A 19,685-nucleotide genomic window follows, 5' to 3' on the forward strand; every position below is an offset into this window, starting at 1 on the left:
ATTCATTTCACGGATAGAAATATTAAAAAAAATTGAAAAACGAAAATGTAGAAGTCATTACGAAAGGATTTTTTTGGTTGAAATTATTAAAGAATTGAATATATTATATATATATATATTACTTTAGTTAACAAGTTCTCTTCGAAGTTTCTCAAAGCGTCGTGATCAGTCTTTGAATCGAATCTAGACCGAAGCCGATTCTGCAGGTACTCTCTCTCTCTCTCTCTCTATGCATCTTCCGTTTCTCAGTCGCGTCTGCTGGTGAAGAACGTACCCAATCCCGTCACTGTTCCTGGTTAACCGTCTGTTCATCAACCGTCCAGCCTTAGATCTTTGGTAAACTCCGGATCAGGGGTTGCTTCATGCTTGAACACGCGATTCGCATCGAAGTACATCCGTTATGAGTTAATTCATCTGTTGGGTTTGCTCTGTTTTGGTTGGAAAACCGGTTCTTTGGACTTTTCTTTCTGCATAATATCAGCCGGACGATGTTGGTAACTGAACCGGGCGCTTCCGCTGTTTTGCTTATTGAAGGCTGTGGGGGTTGGATCTGTGCTTGTGATTAGTCCCTTAGGGGGTGCTCAATGCTCTGGAGCTTCTTTTTCAGTTTTGTGTCAGCAAAACTTCCCGGCCTTTCCTTGCTGATCATTCCCACTGCAATTGTGTTGACGCTTTCGTCTTAGTTATTGGTTTGGGCGGTATCAATCTGCAATTCTGGTACATGGCGGGTTGAGGAAATTTACAGGAAATAAATGATGATTTTGCGCTGGAAATAACAAACCCATAACTTTTTCCTTGTTTGGGCCCCCGGTCATTGGTTTGGAGAAGCCTCGGTTGGTATGTGGCGTAGATTGGGCAGTGCCATGGCATAGGATAATCCCAGTTCTACTCCCGCTAGCACCGTGCTAGGTTGACGGTGACAAACTTGCTCAAAACGAGCAGTAGGCCCATTCTGTAATGGGTGTGGAGCTCCCATAGTAACGCCCAGGGAGTCTCCATTTTTGGTCGCCCCTTTCCACTGCGTTTAATGATAAAGTAGATTTGGGTTTTGAGCAAGACAATATTGAAGAGATTCATGAATGGAGAGACAATTTGTCAATTCATTATGTCAATCGTGATGTGTGTTCGATTATCATTGACCTTTTATAATATTTCTTTGCCTCTCTTGTAATTGTTTTGTTTTGGTTTCCTAAATTGTGATGTTGCTGTTTGTATTTGCTTCTTCAGTCATACTGACTAGTTGTTTTTTCTGAATGGTTTCAAAGTTTCGCTTCTGAGTTGGCAATTTTAATTCATTGTTTCCTGCCACTAGTATGGTGCAGAGTTTACTCACTTCAAATTCTCCTGATGAGTGATACAATGTTCGTTTCGATCTCTATCATCAAATTAAGTTTCCCCCAAAACTATGTGCTTGCTGGAATCTTCATATACACAATTTGAAGTTCATTTTTTGAATGGCTAACTGAAGTCCTGATTTTGCTGCAGTAAGAAGCAAAATCCTTTTAAAAACAGTGACTGCTAATTCATAGTAATTTCTAGCTGTTCTTTTTTACTTACTTTTTGTGAAAACTTCAGCACCCATGGAAGCCAACAGGGGACAACCAAATGGAATTCAATTGCTTCTTGCTGCAGAACAAGAGGCACAGCGCATTGTCAATGCTGCCAGAGAGGGTAACATGTCTCTAAATCTGCTTATCAGTTTCTTAGTTGCATAGCATTTCCATTTGTTTACTGGAATGAAGTTTGTGTACATAATATTATTACATTTTAGATCTGCCATCTATCACAGATTTATACCAGTGTGTTTACTTTTGTTTGACTAGCATGATCTTGGCGCTAGTTGTTCTGTTTGGAGAATTAGTACTCTAAGGTTGTGTATGGCAGTCGAGATCTTGAGAGTGGACGTAATAGGAGATGATAGGATAAGATATATAATGGTTAACCAGACACAAGACTAATTATAGACACATCTAATCCCTTTCTTTATAAAGAGGAAGCCTATTTTAGGTAGGTAAACCACTGGGCTATAAAATGCCTCACTAACCTCTTGGACAAGGTGAAACACGAGCAAATTCCAAGTGGTGGCCCAAATATGGAGTTTTGTAACTTTGTGATGTGAGAATTCGAACCTCTCTTGGCTCCTAATTCACACTCACCTACTAGTTGTTAAACACAGACAGCACCCTGTGCCCCACAATGATTGTCTCTGGAGCAGTAAATTAGTTGTAGTAATACTCTGAATGTTACTTATCATGCACTGGACTTTGGTTTAACATAATAAACATGTCCATGACTTCACAAAATGTTACTTGCTCTTAGTAATAGCTTGTTGCTAGATTGTTATAAATAGACTCTCAATTGGTTCTTTACAGCAAAAATGGCTCGGCTAAGGCAAGCCAAAGAAGAGGCAGAGAAGGAGATTGTTGCGTTTCGTGCCCAAATGGAGGCTGAGTATCAGAGAAAGGTTGCGGAGGTAAGAATAGGAAAGCAGTCAAACTACATTTGAGGAAAAATAGTTGTTTTGACTCCATCTAGTACGTAATTTGGTATTTCTGTTTGTGAAGGAGAAATGCATGTAATTGGAAGTTCAAAATGACAAAACTTTGCAGCTCTGTAATACTTGGAAAGCGAAGTTCAATTGGGATTAGTTGCTTTCTATAAATTCAGCAAGTCTTCATACTTGTTAAATTTATGATGGTAGTCATGTTGTTCTATCTGATGACTATTCTGTGGCCACAAGGACTCTGATGGACAGTACTTATGTATATATGTGTCAATAATAAATGGGATTGCAAGAATATTTACTGATGAGAGCAATACTTGGGTTGATTTTCCGGAATCTGTTCACTAAACTTGTTAAGCACTTCGTGCTGTTGTCTTGAAGGGAACTTCAGTTGGAACCAAATAATAGCAGCGAACTGCTTGTGTACTCAATGCTTGTGCAGATCTCATGTCCCGCACTTGTTCAAATTAGCATATATTCATCTTCAAGTCTTAGTTTGACAAGCTCTGCAGCTTTGCCGATGCACATTACAACCATCGTGATACAGCATAATGTATCACAAATTAAACTTCAGAATTATATCATCTTTAGAATTTGGAGCCTGTATTGTCTTCTCATTATAATTGCTTGCAGTAGGCTAGTCCGTACTGATTAATTAAGTCTGTCTCCATCTCCATGTGTGCCGATCAAGCAGAGTAGTGGAGATTCCGGTGCTAATGTCAAGCGGCTCGAGCAAGAAACGGAAGCAAAGATTGCACACCTGAAGACGGAGGGCACAAGAATAGCTCAGGACGTTGTGCAGATGCTGTTGAAGCATGTGACCACTGTGAAGAACTAGGGGTGCCGTGTAAGTGAAAGGCGCGAAATTGCATGGGGGCGCCTTTTCTGCGTTTGCATGACTCTATGGGTGCTTTCTTTGCCGGGTGTTACGATTTCTTTTTTCTTTTTTTCCTGATGGGTGTAATTAGTCCCACGGCTGCTGTGAATTTAGCTGTTTATTGATTCGATTGGTGAAGTCATGTCCCGCCTAAGAAGTCATTACTCTTTGTTTGTTGTCTGTCCAAAGAAAAGTTTCATACGCTTCTGTGGAGATGTCAGTTTTGAAGCTTCGGTTGCATGTCCTTTGTCTGATCTACATGAGCTTGGTCCAGCTTTGGTGCAACTTTACTAAAAGCATATTCCTTGGGGCCAATCTCTATCCAATAGGGCCAATACTACAAATGATCACTGCTTGTACTCGCATATGAACAAGATCAGAGCATTATGAATCATCTATTAAGGCCTTAACCAGAGCCATTTTTGTCTGTATAGACTATACTGGGCCAAATCAATGAATGGGGGCGGGTTCGAGTTTCTAGGCTCAACGGGAAGGCAGGGCACGATCTGGCCCAATATGAAGCTGGTAAACCTTGCTCAACCCGTCATCGCACGAGTGACTCGGGACATTTTTTTCTTAAGAAAGTTTGAGTTTAGGCGAGTTTAGTCGAGCTGAGTCGAAATCCAGGCAAAGAAGAAGAGAGTTTTGGTGCTTGTGTGGATGGACATTTTTGCCGGCAATGAACCAAATGGTAAGTCTGGATATCCATGCGGCTTGCATGAGGCAGGCTCCTACGAAGCTTGTCGGGAAGCGTCGCACCATTAGTCTTTTCAAATCGATGTTATAAAGGCTGTTGGCCAAGAACAATACTAAGTAATCGTGAAAGAAATGAGAGTGCAAAAATTACATGATGATACAAGATTATCATCTGTACTATCTATTTTAATTATTGTTCATATAAATTGCCGATTATGATATTAATAAGACTGTTTTGTCGAGTATTCAAAACAATCATATCTCCTGTAGATTATTATCAGTTCAGTTAAGCAATCTGAACTTGAAACTTTCATCCCTTCTGCGTGATCGCGAAGCCATCTCGCCTCCACGACTTATAGATGATGATTATCATTATGTTACAAGCAACATATTTTTATTCTAATTTTTTAAAGAGTTATCAAGATAATTGTTAATCGCTTTCCTCGTGTACGACTTAGAAATGGTCATAGGGACGTTGCAAATGACATTAGAAATTCCAAGTACCTTCTTTTCCACTATAATCTGAATGATAATCAAATCTTAATCTCCTATCATATCGTCACATTACCTAGTTGTCAGAATCACCACTTAGAAAAAAGAAAAAAAAAGAAAAAAAAATCTGCGAAGATCACGACTGATCCATCAATCGCCACTATTGAAGGGGACGACGCACTGACCCTAAAATGCAAATGATGGATCTTGGAGACTTGCATCGGCACGATTAGTGACCTTAGTACTTGCTAAATCAGCAGCCCTTTCCTTAAAATCTTCAAATTCCTAAGTCAACCGAATCATAATCTTGGGTGCTTCAAATTCCCAGTTTGCTGATTGACAGAAATATAGCAATCTTATCTTGGCCAATTTCTACATGATGGTAGGCATATATAATCTTGATGTCTTGATTTTATGACAAGGCTTAATGCAACTTGGGGAGTCGTTGGGGATCAAATGAATTAATCGAGAAAGTTGGAGATAAAAATGGAAAGAGAAGAAAATGCAAGAAGTTCCATTCGAGATCACTTTATTTAAAAAAAGAAATTTGCAACAAGATCAAAAGTTAGATTTTGTTGGGCAGCGCTATTTTCTACCCCAATATGACTAAATCGGCCCAGTTTTAACCAAAAAGGCAAAATTACCCTAATTCAATTGCAATTTAAAGTGGTGGTCCCAAATTTATTTACTTTCCTTTTTAAAAGTATTTCTATATCCATGTAAATTTTATTAAACCCAAACATTCCATAAAGTAAGAATTTTGTTTTGAAAATGCTAATGAAATTTCATTTTACTGTATTGACAAAAATCAATATAATCTATGAACTGTTTATGAAAAAAAATTAAGATACCTCATTGTGCATAGATAATCCTGTAAGTCTTACATACTCTCTATAAAAGTATTTTGCCAATATAATAAGGAAAAAAGATAAATTCTTAGATTTTTTTTTTGGTCAATAAATTCTTTGATTAGCAAATAGAGAGACTTGATAAATATATTAGACTAATAAAATTAATAAAAATTTCACAAAGAAAGTGAGGCTTTTAAGATAAAAGGGTCAAAAAATAAGTAAATTATTATAAGATCAATGATAAAGAAGAGACTTTTTAGTTTTATACTATATCGGAAAAGGTCTTTACTATTAGCGAGATAATTTTACACGGAGTATATAAAACGTTATAGGAATATCTTATAAACTGCAATTGAAAGATTGAGGATAATGTTGTCTTTTTAGTATAAATGGGGTGGAATTAAAGCTGTCCTTTTTGTTTTTCCTTTCTTTTAATTATTTTTTTTACTTCTTATATTTATTTTTCTGTTCCAACCAAAAAAGAAACTCTTTTTTTCTGTATTTTCTGTATTTTTTTTTTATTTTTTTACAAGTCTTATACACTGTGATATCTGGTATTTCACCCAACAAAAAAAAAAAAAAAAAAGGATATAATAAATTCTCCCACATTTATTGTCCTATCATATTCTATCCAATTATAATCTTTGTCATGACGACTAAATATGACCTAAATATTTTGGTTTTAATCTATTTTTATTTTAACATTTTGATTCAGACTGATGATACAACAAGATAAGACCACAACTTGTCGTGATTTATAATGATATAAGACATCCCACTACCCATCAAAGTTATACACGAAAGTTGAATGAAAAGGATATCACAAAAATATTAGTTTGCCGAAAGATAACCACAGAAGTGGCTGCTGCAATTATAAGTTCTTTTTTTTCCCCTTTGATGTAACGTGTCCCTCACTTTTCAGTGGAATAGCTTAATGCCTGGTGAGTGGAGGGATAATGAAATCTTTAGCAAATATGATTTTGCATGAAAATCAAATAGCAATGAACATTAGAAGAGTGTCATCAGAAAATGCAATTGATTCCTTACAATTAGTACAATCCAAACCTTTAAAACTAACTTAGGATTTTGTAACATTACTTGAAAGAAGTTTTAGGACTCTATTATATGTATGTGTGTAAAATTTAAAGCTTTTGATAAAGTTTTCTCCCCTCAAAAGATTACTTCGTTGTGCTATGGTGGTTAATCTCTTTCCAACAATACAATATACAGTTTACCACTTCGATTGGCTCACATTAATCATTGTTCTAGTCATCGAAATGATTGAGAGACTCGTGGAAAATTACCAAAGTCATTAGCATATGGAGTGGCGCAAGTCACTCACTTTTTGTAGAGCAAACTAATGATGAGAAAGGACCATGGCAAAGAAAGGCCACATCACTAGTGAAGTGACTAATGAGCCAATTGCAATCAGAAAAGAGAGGATAATGGTCATCCTAAAGGATATTTCAATCAAATAGAAGAGGCCAAATGAGGGGATGGGAACCCCAGATCTCTCAATCAATTCCTAACCAAAATTCTCTCTGATACTTTCCTTCAATCAATTCAGTCGCCACTGAAGTTTAGTTGAGTGGACGAAAGTGTTTGGGCTTGAGCCTCTAAAGGCCCAAAAGGCAAAAGCTTTTACTTTCTACTTTTTTCTTTTAGTCATTTTCGAATTTCCAGGAGCATTCGAATTTTCGGCTGAATTAATTTCATGAACGCATGCAAATTGCCTTATCCACACGCATTAAATAACTTCCGGGAATGACCTTCAAAATACCGGATCTTTCGCATCTAAAACAATTGCTTAACCACTCAATTAAGCTCTCGATGTTCAAAAGAGAAATGACTTTTATTCTTTTACACGTTCGGCTATATAATCCATTTTCCGTGATGGGGTTTATTGTTATATGATCGGTTGCATAAAAACAATTTCTTAACCACTCAATCAATCTCTCAACGTTCAAAAGAAAAAAGACTTCCAGTCTTTTACACATTTGGTTGTACAATCTTTTTTCTATGATGGGATTTGTTGTTATAGGTTTAGCTGCATAAAATAATTGTTTAAACAATCAATCAATCCCTCGACGTTCAAAAGAAAAAGGACTTCTAGTCTCTTGCACATCCGGTTGTACAATCTTTTTTTCTTTGATGAAATTTGTTGTCATACGTTCGGCTACATAATTTGGAAGAATGCGAGTCATGCCTTTCGTCTTGTTAGCCTTGTATTGCATCTACATGTACCCCATGATTTCGTGAAGACAGGTTCTGCAATTTGAAGGGGGCAACTTCCTGGATGCTGCATGAGGAAACAACGCATTAGTTTCCTCTCCTCTTTTGTCGGTTGGCCACTGTCATCTCTGGGGCTTTCGAGATCTCATGCACACCCTAGAACCAGGTGACTAATGCGAATGAAAATCCTATTAATTGCATACCTGATCGAGGGTACGTTTGGAGCTATTGTAGTGTCGATACTTTGCCAAAGGCGGCGATGTACCATGACGGTAATTTCAAATAGGCATTCGGGCTAACTCCGTTTTGGAAAAAAGAGGTTCGGGTGTAGTAGGAACATCGCACCATTAACACTAAAAGAAGTATAAGCTGCAATAGCACTGGTGGACACGATGGAAACCTACTTTGGAACAGCTATGCATTTTATAGCTCGTTTCTTTTATTAAGAATATGCAATATCCCAAATTTGGAGTTCGATTATTTCTTGCGAGACCCGATAATCGTCTCGTCTTTGGGCATCTAATAACGTTTGACTTATAGGATGATGGACATATAGTAATGTGAGTAGGCGATATTGTGATTTGAATACAAGACTTAACTGGATTCAAATTAAGCATTTAATTGCTCAGTCAATCCCTCAAAGCTTAATTACTATACATGACATATTTTTAAGCTTGCTAAATGCCTTTTAAAAGTTGTCTTTTTTCATATCAATGAAGAGTGTTCAAGACTTTTTGAGCACCCGACTTATTTCCTTCACACTGGGTATGATAGTCCTCTCATCCCACACGTGCCAGATAATTTTCGAGCATCCACATGTTTCCGCTCATGGAGGTGGCTCCAAGAACATGCACCAACTTATGTGAGAGTCCTGTCATCACATAAGTAACGCAACCCCCACCACAGTCTAGTGATTTTGTGAAAAGAATGAGGTTACGCATTTTCATTATAGACCTGATAGATCAATGATTATGATAATGTTGGTCCTTGTTTCTAAATAGACTACAAAAATATGTCAAAAGCATACATAAGGCACTCTCTAAGTAGCTCATCGAGTCTGTTAAAAAAAAAAAAAGTAGCTCATCGAGTCTGTTAAAAAAAAAGTAGCTAATCTAGTATTGTGACTTCATTGTTAAGCTAAATGCTTCGTAAAAGCCAAAGTCCCTTTAGGAAAAGAAGATTTCTTATGTAGAAACACTCCCAAAAATCTAACCTCTCATTATTGGCTTGCATATCCAATTGAGTGATAATTTGGCAAGTCAAGAAGCGATTAAAAAAGGAGTTGGAATATTTTCCAAGAAACTATATCGGTAAAAGTCTAAAGACATACATTGGAAAGCAACGTCACGTCGGGGAGTTGGATCTTGACGGGGACTACTAGATAGCTTCGGGACATGGGGAAGACCACCCCCAACAAATACCCAGAATACTTTATTTTCATTCCCATATCCGCGATATCAACGGTCTATTTTGCGCGTTTGGTAAGGCAAATATAGAATTGGAGGAGATGGTGATCAGCACGTTTGGCGATTTGCGTGAGAGAGAGAGAGAGAGAGAGAGAGAGCTTCTTCTCTTGCCAAAAAAAGGTTGGAAGTGACTTGAGCTGACGTCGTTTGTATGTTTTCGAATGGTGGGAGTGCTCCACGTTAAGTGAGGATTGATTCCGAATTCAAGAAAGTTGGGAGGGGAATGTCAAAAGTTGAATGAGGTACTCGCACCGAACGCCCCATTTTTCCTTAGGTACATTTATGGCGCGGAATTGCGTACCCTTTTTAGAGGTGATTGTAAGGTCAAACCGTGTATTAATAATGGTTGGTTTTTTAGATGAATATGCGGGTTGAGGTCGTGCCCCAAAAACCCGGACGGTGGGCGGGCGTGATTGGCGGGCATGGTTGAAGATGCAAGCAGGACCCGCTCGCTTCAGCTAGCTTTGGCAGGCCGAGGTGGGCTTAGAGAGGTGCTGATGAACTGTTGGCTCCGTCATCACCTATCATTCGTTCATGAAATGTGTTTATCGTCCATTTTGACCAGGAATGATCATTAATCTGAAGACGTGCTAAAAGATTTAGCATGAGGTCTCAGCTGCACTATGGCAATTAGTCATTTGCAGAGTTGATGGTGATACTGGGTCATGCAACCCTAGGCGATGGAAATCTTGATTGGGTCGAGCGACCCGATTGAGATCTGTCACCGTGATAGTGCGATCAGGTAAGTGGTGCTTGATATCTAGTAACCCAGACAGTCTTTACTGCCAAGGCTTACGCCATGATCGACTGCCCTAAATACTGTTGCTATCTTGACTCTCGCCTCTTTATTAATTGCGTATCTCTCTCTAACCTCCATGGATGAAGTCAATCTGTTGTGGCTAGTGTAGTGGCTCACGACCTCAATTAAAGGTTGCTAGTGACCACGGACATCATCAATCGAGATTGTTTGAGCTACAATGTTGCTTGCGACTTCGATCCGAGGTCTCCCATGGACTAAGAGAGGATCCGAGGCCGGCGTTGCCATGATGCGACCATGGCCGAGGCTGGGTGAGAAAGAAGGGGACTCACCAACGAGCACCCTTCAATGATGTTGAGTTAGGCAACGGCCGAGCTTAGGAAGTAAAGGTGGTCTACTAAAGGCAAAACTGAGGAAGTAAAATGGTGTTTCCGAAAATGGGGGTATGAAATTGATAATGGAGTAAGAAGTGAAATATATATTTTAAAGATATTTTTGCAGTATTTGTTTTTTCAGTGAGCATTTTCCATAAATTGAGATGGAATGGAGAAGAGAAGGACGCAATTTTGTCTAACATCGACAGACCATATTGGCCAGCACGTACCAAATAGAATGGCCACTACTTTGCCCACTCTGACTTCTAACAATTTTCTGATTGTCCTAGAAGCCGAATATCTCTCAAAATCCCATTTTCCCAAGTTCAATCTTCGTTAAAGAAAATTTCACTAAAAAGAAGAAAAAATAAAAATAATTGTATTATGTCCAAAATTACCATGAATGCGATTAATTTTCTACATAAGGCCTATCGATAAAATATAAAGAAGGAATGAGCAGTATGAAGTCTTTGGTAAAAATAAAAACGAAATTAAAATTTGTGAAAATACCTCTCTTTAATGAAATTAAAATGTGTATTTATTTATTTATTTATTTGGACTTTTTATCGGATAGGATAAATGTCGGATTGGATAGAGATGGGTATTCTAATAAATCATACAATGTTTTGAATGTATACATATCCAAGCTGGTTTTAACCATGATCATTGGATTAAATGTTGACATAATGGTTCTGACCAGTGGGAACCTTCCGGTGTAATAGCTCCTGTTGTCAGCAAATCCCACCTCACCCTTCTCGCTTTCCTCCATCTCCTCCCCTGTTTGCCCGTGATGATTGAGTGTCGACGGTTCAGAACTCCAAGCCCTTGTGGATATGTTTAGGCTGCCAAGGCACTGCCATTGTGCAAAATCGTCAACAACCACTAGTCCCGTCACCACCTGTATGCTCATGGTCAAATGCCAAGGTCGAGGCTCAGTGAACGAAGTTGCGGCGACTTGTGTGGCAGAGGTTCGTGACACGGAAGGGGATGACAACTCTTGCTCCAGATTTGGCCATGGACGGAGATTTGGCCATGGACGGAAATGACAACAGACCTAGGACCAAGGACCGGATCGACCCAATGGGTTCGGTCCGGTTCCTCAGCCAACCCGGGACCGATCAATAATTTTTTTCGTCTTATTTTTTATACTCTCTAAAAAAGCAAACCTACAAATTCAAATTACACATCCATCGACAATGCAACATTGTGCAACTAAATTATAAATACCAATACATATTTAGCAAATTTAAAATGACACAATAATAGAAATTTCGTACTTGCTAACCGCTCATCGAAATATGGGACAAGATGGAATGTTCTTGTAATCATTTATCTTTAATATTCATAACACCATATGCAAAAGCGTTTTCCTGCATTTGATCATGTAGAGTCCATTCAACCAAAAAATGAGCTTCACACCACTTGACTAGCAAATTACCGTAAGCTGCGATTACTACTCCACTCTTCAAAAACTTCTATCATTTGACACAAATTGAAAAGCAAAGTGCAGCTGAAATTCATTAGTAAAATACAATTAAACCATAAAAAGTTCAAAATACTTAATATAAACCATGAATATATAACTTCACATCTTGTTAATTCACTTGAACTTCTAAACACCTTAAAACAAAACAAACGACACTTAATTAATACTCAACAAAAGTTTTAAATTGAAATTACTATTAATGCTATTGATAGAATATCTCAATATAATATAATATAACATATATTTTACTTAGGTTTGAATATATAAAATAATTATAAATAATATAATATAATATAATATAATATACGGGGTTGGTCCGGTTGGACCGACCCAAAACTCTTAGGGCCGAGGACTAACTCCGCAAGATGTTGGTCCCCGAAATTTCGAGACCGGGGACCACCCAGTCCTCTTGAACCGGACCAGGGACCAGGTAGGGTTGGGCCGGTCTAGGATCGGTCCGGGAGTCGACCCTAGACCGTGCTCACCCCTAACGGAAATGACAACAGACGGTGATGATGGTTGGTGCTCCAGACCTGGCCTTGGAGCTCCTCTTCGACCAAGGTCCAGTCGAGCTCCTCCATCGTGGAGACCTAGCTGAGCTCCTTCGAGTTAAGCTTAGCCATAGAGGGATTTGTTCGTGGACCTCCATGGCTTCCATGGCTGACATCAAGTTGTGCTCAAAATCACGGCTAAAGGCTACTGGTGATGACAAATGTTATAAATGACGAAGGTTATAATTATCGATTATGGGTGATATGTATAAAATATATCATATTCACTTTTATTGCATCACACACATGAAACTATCCATTTAAATTATATCCGTTTTATATCCGATCTTATCCTGTTTTAGACAACATCTAAATATAGGACATGATAAATTTTAATCTTATCCTCAACTTTTATCCAGAGTACAAAACGGTGCGAAAGTAAACGGAGCCCCGCTAATCCGCAAGAATAAGTGGGCCTCCACATTCCTCAGCTTCGGGCCCCACACGCGGCCGCCGGGTGCGGGGGGCGAAACGATGGAAAGAACGGAAGGAAAAACATCGCCAATTGGACCGTTCATCACGGACAACCGAATAACGAAAACGATCCCAACCGTCGGATCAGGAACGGACACGACCGACGGACTGACCGAATGACCCGAACGGAATCGACACTCAACCGTTGAAAGCGACCGAACCCAGTGATGATGTCACAAGGAAAATGCAGAGAGAGAAAAGAGGGAGGGGGGCGGGGGTCCTGCTCTGCGACGTTGCCATCTCGTGGCCTCCATCCTCCCACCATTTTAAAGAAAAGCCCATAAACGGACAAGCTCTGCAACTACTTTGTTCTTCGCCATCCTTGTCTTCTTGTTCAAACATCGGAGCTTCGGATCTTTCCATCTCCGCGTCTGCGTACGCTTGATATAAAAACGATGGCTTTCGCGTGCTCCGCCCAGAGAAAGGCGATTCGCAGAGCGGAGGATATGGAAAGAGAGGAGATGGCAGGGAGGGACAGAGCTTGAGGACCGTTCCTCTGTTTCCTCTGTTTCCTCTGTTTCTTGTTCCTGGCCGTCGCGTGCGGAGAGAATCGGAGGGCGGGAACTGTCGTCGAATCGGTGGAATTCGAGTGGAGACTTTGATCGGTGACCAAAAGGGTGTTCGGAGATGGGGGCTGCGTGATGAAATTCGGATTGATTCGTCACTGGATCGAATCAGGGCAATGGCATGCAGTTCGGTCCAATTGCAGGAGGAGCCGAGCATCGAGACGGACAAGCTCAGCTACGAGATCTTCTCGATCCTCGAGACCAACTTCCTCTTCGGCTGCGACGACCCCGACCAGAAGAAGCTCTTCGTCCCCAAACGCGTACCGACGCACAACCGCAAGAGCCGAAGCCTCGTGAAGATCTCCCGCTGAATCGTCTCGAGGTTGACGCTGCGGTCGCGGACCGTCGAGGGAAAATCTGCATACTCGCCATCGATGGTGGCGGAGGCGGCATGCGAGGTCTCGTCTTTGGCAAGGCCCTGGCCTATCTGGAGGGCGTGCTCAAGGCCAAGTCCGGCAATCCCGACGCCCGAATCGCCGACTATTTCGACATCGCCGCTGGCTCTGGCGTAGGTGGCGTCTTGGCCGCCATGCTTTTCGCGACTAGGGAGCGAGGCCCAGGCCCGGCACGACGTCCCATTTCCGAGGCCGAGGACACGTGGCGGTTCCTCGTGGACAAGGGGAATCGGGGTTGGGCGCTTCCCTCAAACGGCGGCGGCGGATTTTTCAGGCGGGTGCTCCGCGGCGGCTCCGGTGGTCAGGCGGCGGCAACGGCTGCCATGGAGAAGGCGATGAAAGAGGTGTTCAGCACCAGGGAGGGGAGGGACAGGAGGTTTCTGACGTTGAAGGACACGGTGAAGCCGGTCCTGATCCCGTGCTACGACCTGTCGACGGCCTCCCCGTTCCTGTTCTCGCGGGCCGACGCGCTCCGGGCCGAGAGCTACGACTTCAGGCTCTGGGAGGTGTGCCGGGCCACAATGGCGGAGCCGGGGTCGTTCGGGCCGGTGGAGATACGGTCCACGGACGGTAGGACGCGGTGCGTGGCCGTGGACGGGGGGCTGGCGATGAGCAACCCGACCTCGGCAGCGATCACGCACGTGCTGCACAACAAGCGAGATTTCGTGCACGTGCGGGGGATGGAGGACTTGCTGGTGCTGTCGATAGGGACGGGGCCGGCGGCGGAGGCCGGGTTTGAGTATGAGAAGGTGAGGAAGTGGAGGGCCAAGGAGTGGGCTCGGCCCGTGGCACGGATCGCCGGGGATGCGTCGGCGGATATGGTCGACCAGGCCGTGGCCTTGGCGTTCGGTCCGCGGAGGAGCAGTAATTATCTAAGGATTCAGGTAATTACATGTTTATTTTTTCTGCGGATTTGTTTGACCATGCGTCATGATAGAATCGGGTGATGCAGGCGAACGGCTCCAGCCTCGGCCGGCCCGGGCGCGGCATGGATATGGACCCGAGCCCTAAGGATGTGAAGGTGGCGACGGCTATGGCGGACGACATGCTGAAACAGAAGAGTGTCGAGTCGGTGCTCTTCGGCGGCAAGAGACTATCGGAGCAGAGCAACTACGAGAAACTGGATTGGTTCGCGGGCGAGCTCGTGCAGGAGCATCAGAGGAGGAGCCGTGGAATCGCTCCTGCCGCCGCTGCGGCCGCTGCCGCTCCTCTCAGGCAAGCCGCTCTGAATCCCACCTAAGCTGTGGTCCCAAGAATTTGTGAGAATCGATCCAAAAGAAAGGTAACTTTTTTCCCATTACAATCACTATCTAGATCTAGGTGCCGATCAAAAGAGATTGCAGATTTTTTGAGGAAACTTCTTCTCAGCATCGACAGTAATATTGGGAATTTCATTTTGATCAACGGAAAACAAGTTTTACAAGTTGCTAGATACATTAGATTTCGCATCTTTCAGTCTTGTGGAGCTGTTCTTTGAGTTTTTTCACGCCAATTCATGCATGTATAAAGCCATACAAAGGAAATTGTAATCCGGGAAACTCATGACCTTTGGTTTCTCTTCTCATGTTGTTCCTTAAGTTCCATAAGTGCTTCTGTTGTGGTAAATATCGAATAGTAAAATAAATAGAACAAAGAAAAATCAAGTATTAAATTTACGTGGTTCAGTCGGTATAACTTATGATTATGAGCAAGTAACGTTGGACCCTACTCTATAGAGATTACAATTACACTCGGGTCACTCAAACGGCCTAAGTGTTCTCTAGCTCCCAATTATGCCCGACAACTCTCACACATCGTTTAGCTTCACAATTATTGATGAAATAGTCTCTCAATCTCACGAAAGAATTCACAAATCTTACAATGAGATTCATTGCTTCATAGTGTACTTCATGAAGAAGGCGCCTCTTTGATGCCCTATTCAAATTAGGAATCCAATTACAACTAGCAAATCTACTTAAATTGAGAAACATATTTGAATTGTCTTTTCTTCATGGGCTAAAACTCGAGACATATGTTAACAGCCGTTGGTAAAATATTAGGTTGAATTCTCATTCTTCCATGGAACAATTCAACTTTGAAAGATGCAAAAGTAGGTTGGTAATATTGGGTGCTTCTATCAAACATATATAGAGAATCATGGGCAAATAGAATATTTTGCACACAAATGTATAGTGGTTCAGCTTTATAACAAGTTTACATCCACTCTTTACTAGCAACGGCCACAAAAACTGGATGGAATCCATTAGTAACTAAAAGAGAGCTATAATATCATAGATACTGCTTCAATACATGATAGATCACACTATTAGAATGCACATCTTGCTTTCACACTTGTACACTCTTCTTACCACAGATTATAACAGCAACAAAATCTCTACAATAGAGATAATTACAAATTGATAAAATAGCATAGTTCGCTCGACATAGAGAGAAGATGATAATAACAATGCAAACTTTCTCAATTTTCCGCTAAACCCTTCGTCTTTGCTTCAATCCTCTTTTACAGGCATGTTTCTCCAATCTGATCGTTAGAAAGCCTTCAAACGAATCAAGTAGCCGTTGGGTGTTGATAGGTGCGATCACCGAGGTTCAGGCTGCCCATAAAATCTATTTTTACCAGCAAAATCAGGTTTTTCCTAAATGGAGTCTGCCGCCATTGTTCGCCAACTACTTCTTTGGCTGCTAGACCAAAATTGACAAACAGTTTTGACTCATCTCTAGTCCTCTTGCCGCGAACTCCCTTGTCGACAGCTATTTTCCTTCCGTTCAACAATCATGTTGGTGTGAGTTAGTGGCCACCATCTTCTAGGTTGTCCATAGAAGCACAACAAGCTGCTCCTAATCACAACTTGATAGGAGGATCTGCCTTTATCAGCAACATAATGCTGCTTTCCGAGTAATTCCTTGGAGATCGACTTGGGATATGCTATCCGTTGATCTTCCGGGTTTATCTCCAACAATGATTACTTAGATAATCACCTTTTCATGGTCCATTTAATCATATTTGCGATTATGGCTCTGCCCACTGATTCAACTATTTATTATTGGAAAAAAAAAAAAAAAAAAAAAAAGCAACTCCAAAATTTGGAATGAGGCACAAATGAAGACGGAGGGAGAAGTAATGGAAATGCAAATGCTTTTTGCTTTAGTGTAATTACAAATCTGAAGTCCACAACTTTTTAAAGTGGTTGGACGTGTACATAAATATTCAAACATATAGCTTGACAAACGTTAGATGAGGAAAACAAGAAAGTCCACAAAGTGATAAAAAGCAGACAAATAAAGCCAAATGGGAAGACCCACAGTAAGTACATGAAAATAAGCTTGAAGAACTCTTCAATGAACTTTTGTAGCCTTCTTTGTCTTCATGCCGCGGAAAGTTTCCTTCATTAAATGCTTTTAGCATTTTTCTCTTCAATCTTCTTCAAGCGCCTACTATGAATCATGCTTCATCGATTCATTCTCGTTCTTCTTTTCACACCCATCATAAGTGGAGGCATTTTGAAGAACACTAACAACTAAATCTAGAGCTCATAAACAACGTGCTCACATCTTCAATAATCAATCTTATATTATTCTACTATTTATGATATCTCTAAGTCTTCACGAACATCTTTATTCTTCTCGACTTGTTCATCTTCTATTAGGTCCATCCAGCTTGTAAGCACCTCTGCTCCTGGTGCCTTGTTCACCATTTATCAAGGTCTTCAACCTTTGTAGATGTCCTTGGGAAATCAACGATGCAATCGTGGTCTTCTTGATATCATTATTACCTGTTATTGAGCAAAATATGCATTTATCAAATAAATATTCAAACATATAGTTTTGGTATCATCAAAACCACATAAGGATGTCACTCATCGATGAAAACCTAGACATTCCCATCAATCCCCTTGCCGATGACCTTCAAAGCCGCCTCCTCCTCAATGATCTTTGTTAGTAACGCACATGTTTCTATAGAAGTCGTTGAGACGGACAATCCACTCCATTGGAACACTCAAGCCACTAACTTTTTCTACCCGCTCTGGAAAAAATCGTAGGCCTTTATCAAACGGGGCACACCGTGATGACGGGTTAAAACACCATCAATCCCTCTTGTTGGCTACCCTCGTGACCTTGTATATGGCTAGAAGATGACTAGTGAATGGCGCTGCCTCGCTTCGCAAAAAGCAAGAATGGTACTCGCTATAAATCTAGTATAAGTATAGTGCAAGTATCAAAACTTGGTATAAAAGGATACTTAAGTGCCAAAAGTTATAGAAGATATATTAAGTTCCATTTGTTTTTTAAAATTAGGACACCTAAGTATCAAATTCGACGAACTCCATCGAAAATTTTACGTAGTAATTTTTTTATTTATTAATATTGCTCACCTACGTAGTTCACTGGAGAGTTGAGTTAGCAAATCCGAGTCAAAATGACATCGTTTTGTCTCAGATTTGAATTTTAATATAAATATTAATTAAACTAAATTTAAAATCAAATTTTTAAAAAAGATATGATTGTAGAATGGCGAGGCTAAGCCCCCACCGCCTCTCCATCGTCTCCAAGAAAGGCGGACGACGGTGTGGGGAGGGTCGGCCATGGTCATCGAGTATCGGTCAGGGGTCAATGACCCTAGCCAGCCAGTGACGAGGGCCTACAAAGCCTCGCCCAGATCTAGGATGAGGGTTGCACCCCCCCTCCTCAATCCAACGAGGGTTGTTGGCCTTCGCCCAGCTAGGCCAGGGGTCGTTGCCTGTTGGAGGTCCCCCTAGCCAACGGTGGCCCTTGGTTCGGTTGGTCAAGGGCCAGTGACCCTTGTCGGATCTAGGAGACGGCCGATGACCTCGCTAGATTTGGGGGAGGCTTGCGACCCTCGTCCTAGATTTGGGCAAGGGCTTGTAAGTCCTCATTGTTGATCGCCCAGGGTTGCCAACCCTTGGTCGGAGCCTAGTGACTCCGACCGACTCTCCCTCAATCGTCGCCAATGGATATGGCGGCAAGGGCTGAGCGCTCGCCGTTCTGCAATCAAATCTTTTTTTTTGTTTTAAATTTAATTAAATTAATATTTATATTAAAATTGAAATTCAAGATAAAATGATGTTGTTTTTGGTTTTTCTTTCCACATCAACATGCAAAACAATATCATTTGGCACTTGTCTCATTGAAAAAATGCCATGCTAGTATTTTGGCCAGATTTTCTTACTGTTGGTACTTAACTAATCAATTTTACTCTAATTTTGGTACTTAAGTATATATTTCCTAATTTTTGACATTTAAGTGTCTAATTATGCCAAGTTTTGCTACTTCAGAGGTCCAGATGTCCAATAAATGTAATGGCATTAGGGGCTGACTAATTTGGTGGGAGCCTAAACAATTGGAAACTCCCCTAGTGGCCCTAAGATGGGAAGCCCAAGCTCGAAATGAGGTGTTCCTTGTAGATCAAGCCTCGAAGAGCAGGTTCATTCCTAGGCATTGGGGGCAATGGGATATAAATCATATTTGCTACATTTGATTGTTTAGATTTTTAGTCAAGATAAAATATGAAATCCATGAATTTTGTTATATTCAATTTATTGTTTGGTGAATTACAATAATAATAATAATAATAATAATAATAATAATAATAATAATAATAATTAATAATAATAATAATAATAATAATAATATATTATTATTATTATTATTATTATTATTATTTCATAGCCTATGATCAAAATAACAATTTGTTGGTAAAGAAACCACAAGTGCACAAGTGGAGATAACCTCCCCAATCGTTATCGTACCGTCTAAATCTTAAACAATAAAAGAGCTTATTAAAGTATTATAAATTCATAAGTTTGACTATGACAAGAATTGTAAAGAAACTCCAGTAACATCAACGGGGTAGATCAACTAGCGAATACTATATTAGTAAAAGAGAGAAACACAATCATTCCCCTTTGTAATTGCGAAAAGTATAGTGTTTTTCCTCTTTTGCTTC

At 40.6% G+C, this 19,685-nt stretch overlaps 2 protein-coding genes across 3 annotated transcripts; both read left to right on the top strand.

Annotated features, from left to right (window-relative positions):
* The first annotated feature begins 115 nt into the window (after window positions 1-115).
* On the top strand, window positions 116-3,653 carry LOC104421793 (V-type proton ATPase subunit G 1). Of its 2 annotated transcripts, none has more exons than XM_010033895.2 (4): window positions 116-206; window positions 1,576-1,671; window positions 2,373-2,473; window positions 3,198-3,653. In XM_010033895.2, the coding sequence occupies exons 2-4, from the start codon at window positions 1,581-1,583 to the stop codon at window positions 3,339-3,341; spliced, it is 336 nt and encodes a 111-aa protein (XP_010032197.1). In that variant the 5' UTR covers window positions 116-206; window positions 1,576-1,580; the 3' UTR covers window positions 3,342-3,653. The 2 variants fall into 2 exon arrangements, with proteins under 2 accessions (XP_010032197.1, XP_010032198.1); XM_010033896.3 differs by having other exon boundaries at window positions 206-336.
* A 9,321-nt stretch (window positions 3,654-12,974) lies between these two features.
* LOC104421794 (patatin-like protein 6) lies at window positions 12,975-15,325 on the top strand. Its single transcript, XM_010033899.3, is given in 3 exon segments — window positions 12,975-13,586; window positions 13,589-14,604; window positions 14,673-15,325. Coding segments are annotated over 3 exon segments (1,449 nt in total). The 5' UTR covers window positions 12,975-13,441; the 3' UTR covers window positions 14,961-15,325.
* Window positions 15,326-19,685: the final 4,360 nt, after the last annotated feature.

This window comes from Eucalyptus grandis, chromosome 10 (genome assembly GCF_016545825.1).
Source record: "Eucalyptus grandis isolate ANBG69807.140 chromosome 10, ASM1654582v1, whole genome shotgun sequence".
Lineage (NCBI taxonomy): Eukaryota > Viridiplantae > Streptophyta > Magnoliopsida > Myrtales > Myrtaceae > Eucalyptus > Eucalyptus grandis.

What these genes read in the sequence shown, in the direction of transcription:
- LOC104421793 (XM_010033895.2), top strand. Translation starts at nt 1,581, where the DNA reads ATGGAAGCCAACAGGGGACAACCAAATGGAATTCAATTGCTTCTTGCT. An exon ending in TGTCAATGCTGCCAGAGAGG is followed by an intron (nt 1,672 to 2,372) that starts GTAACATGTCTC and finishes GGTTCTTTACAG; the next exon opens with CAAAAATGGCTCGGCTAAGG. An exon ending in ATCAGAGAAAGGTTGCGGAG is followed by an intron (nt 2,474 to 3,197) that starts GTAAGAATAGGA and finishes CCGATCAAGCAG; the next exon opens with AGTAGTGGAGATTCCGGTGC.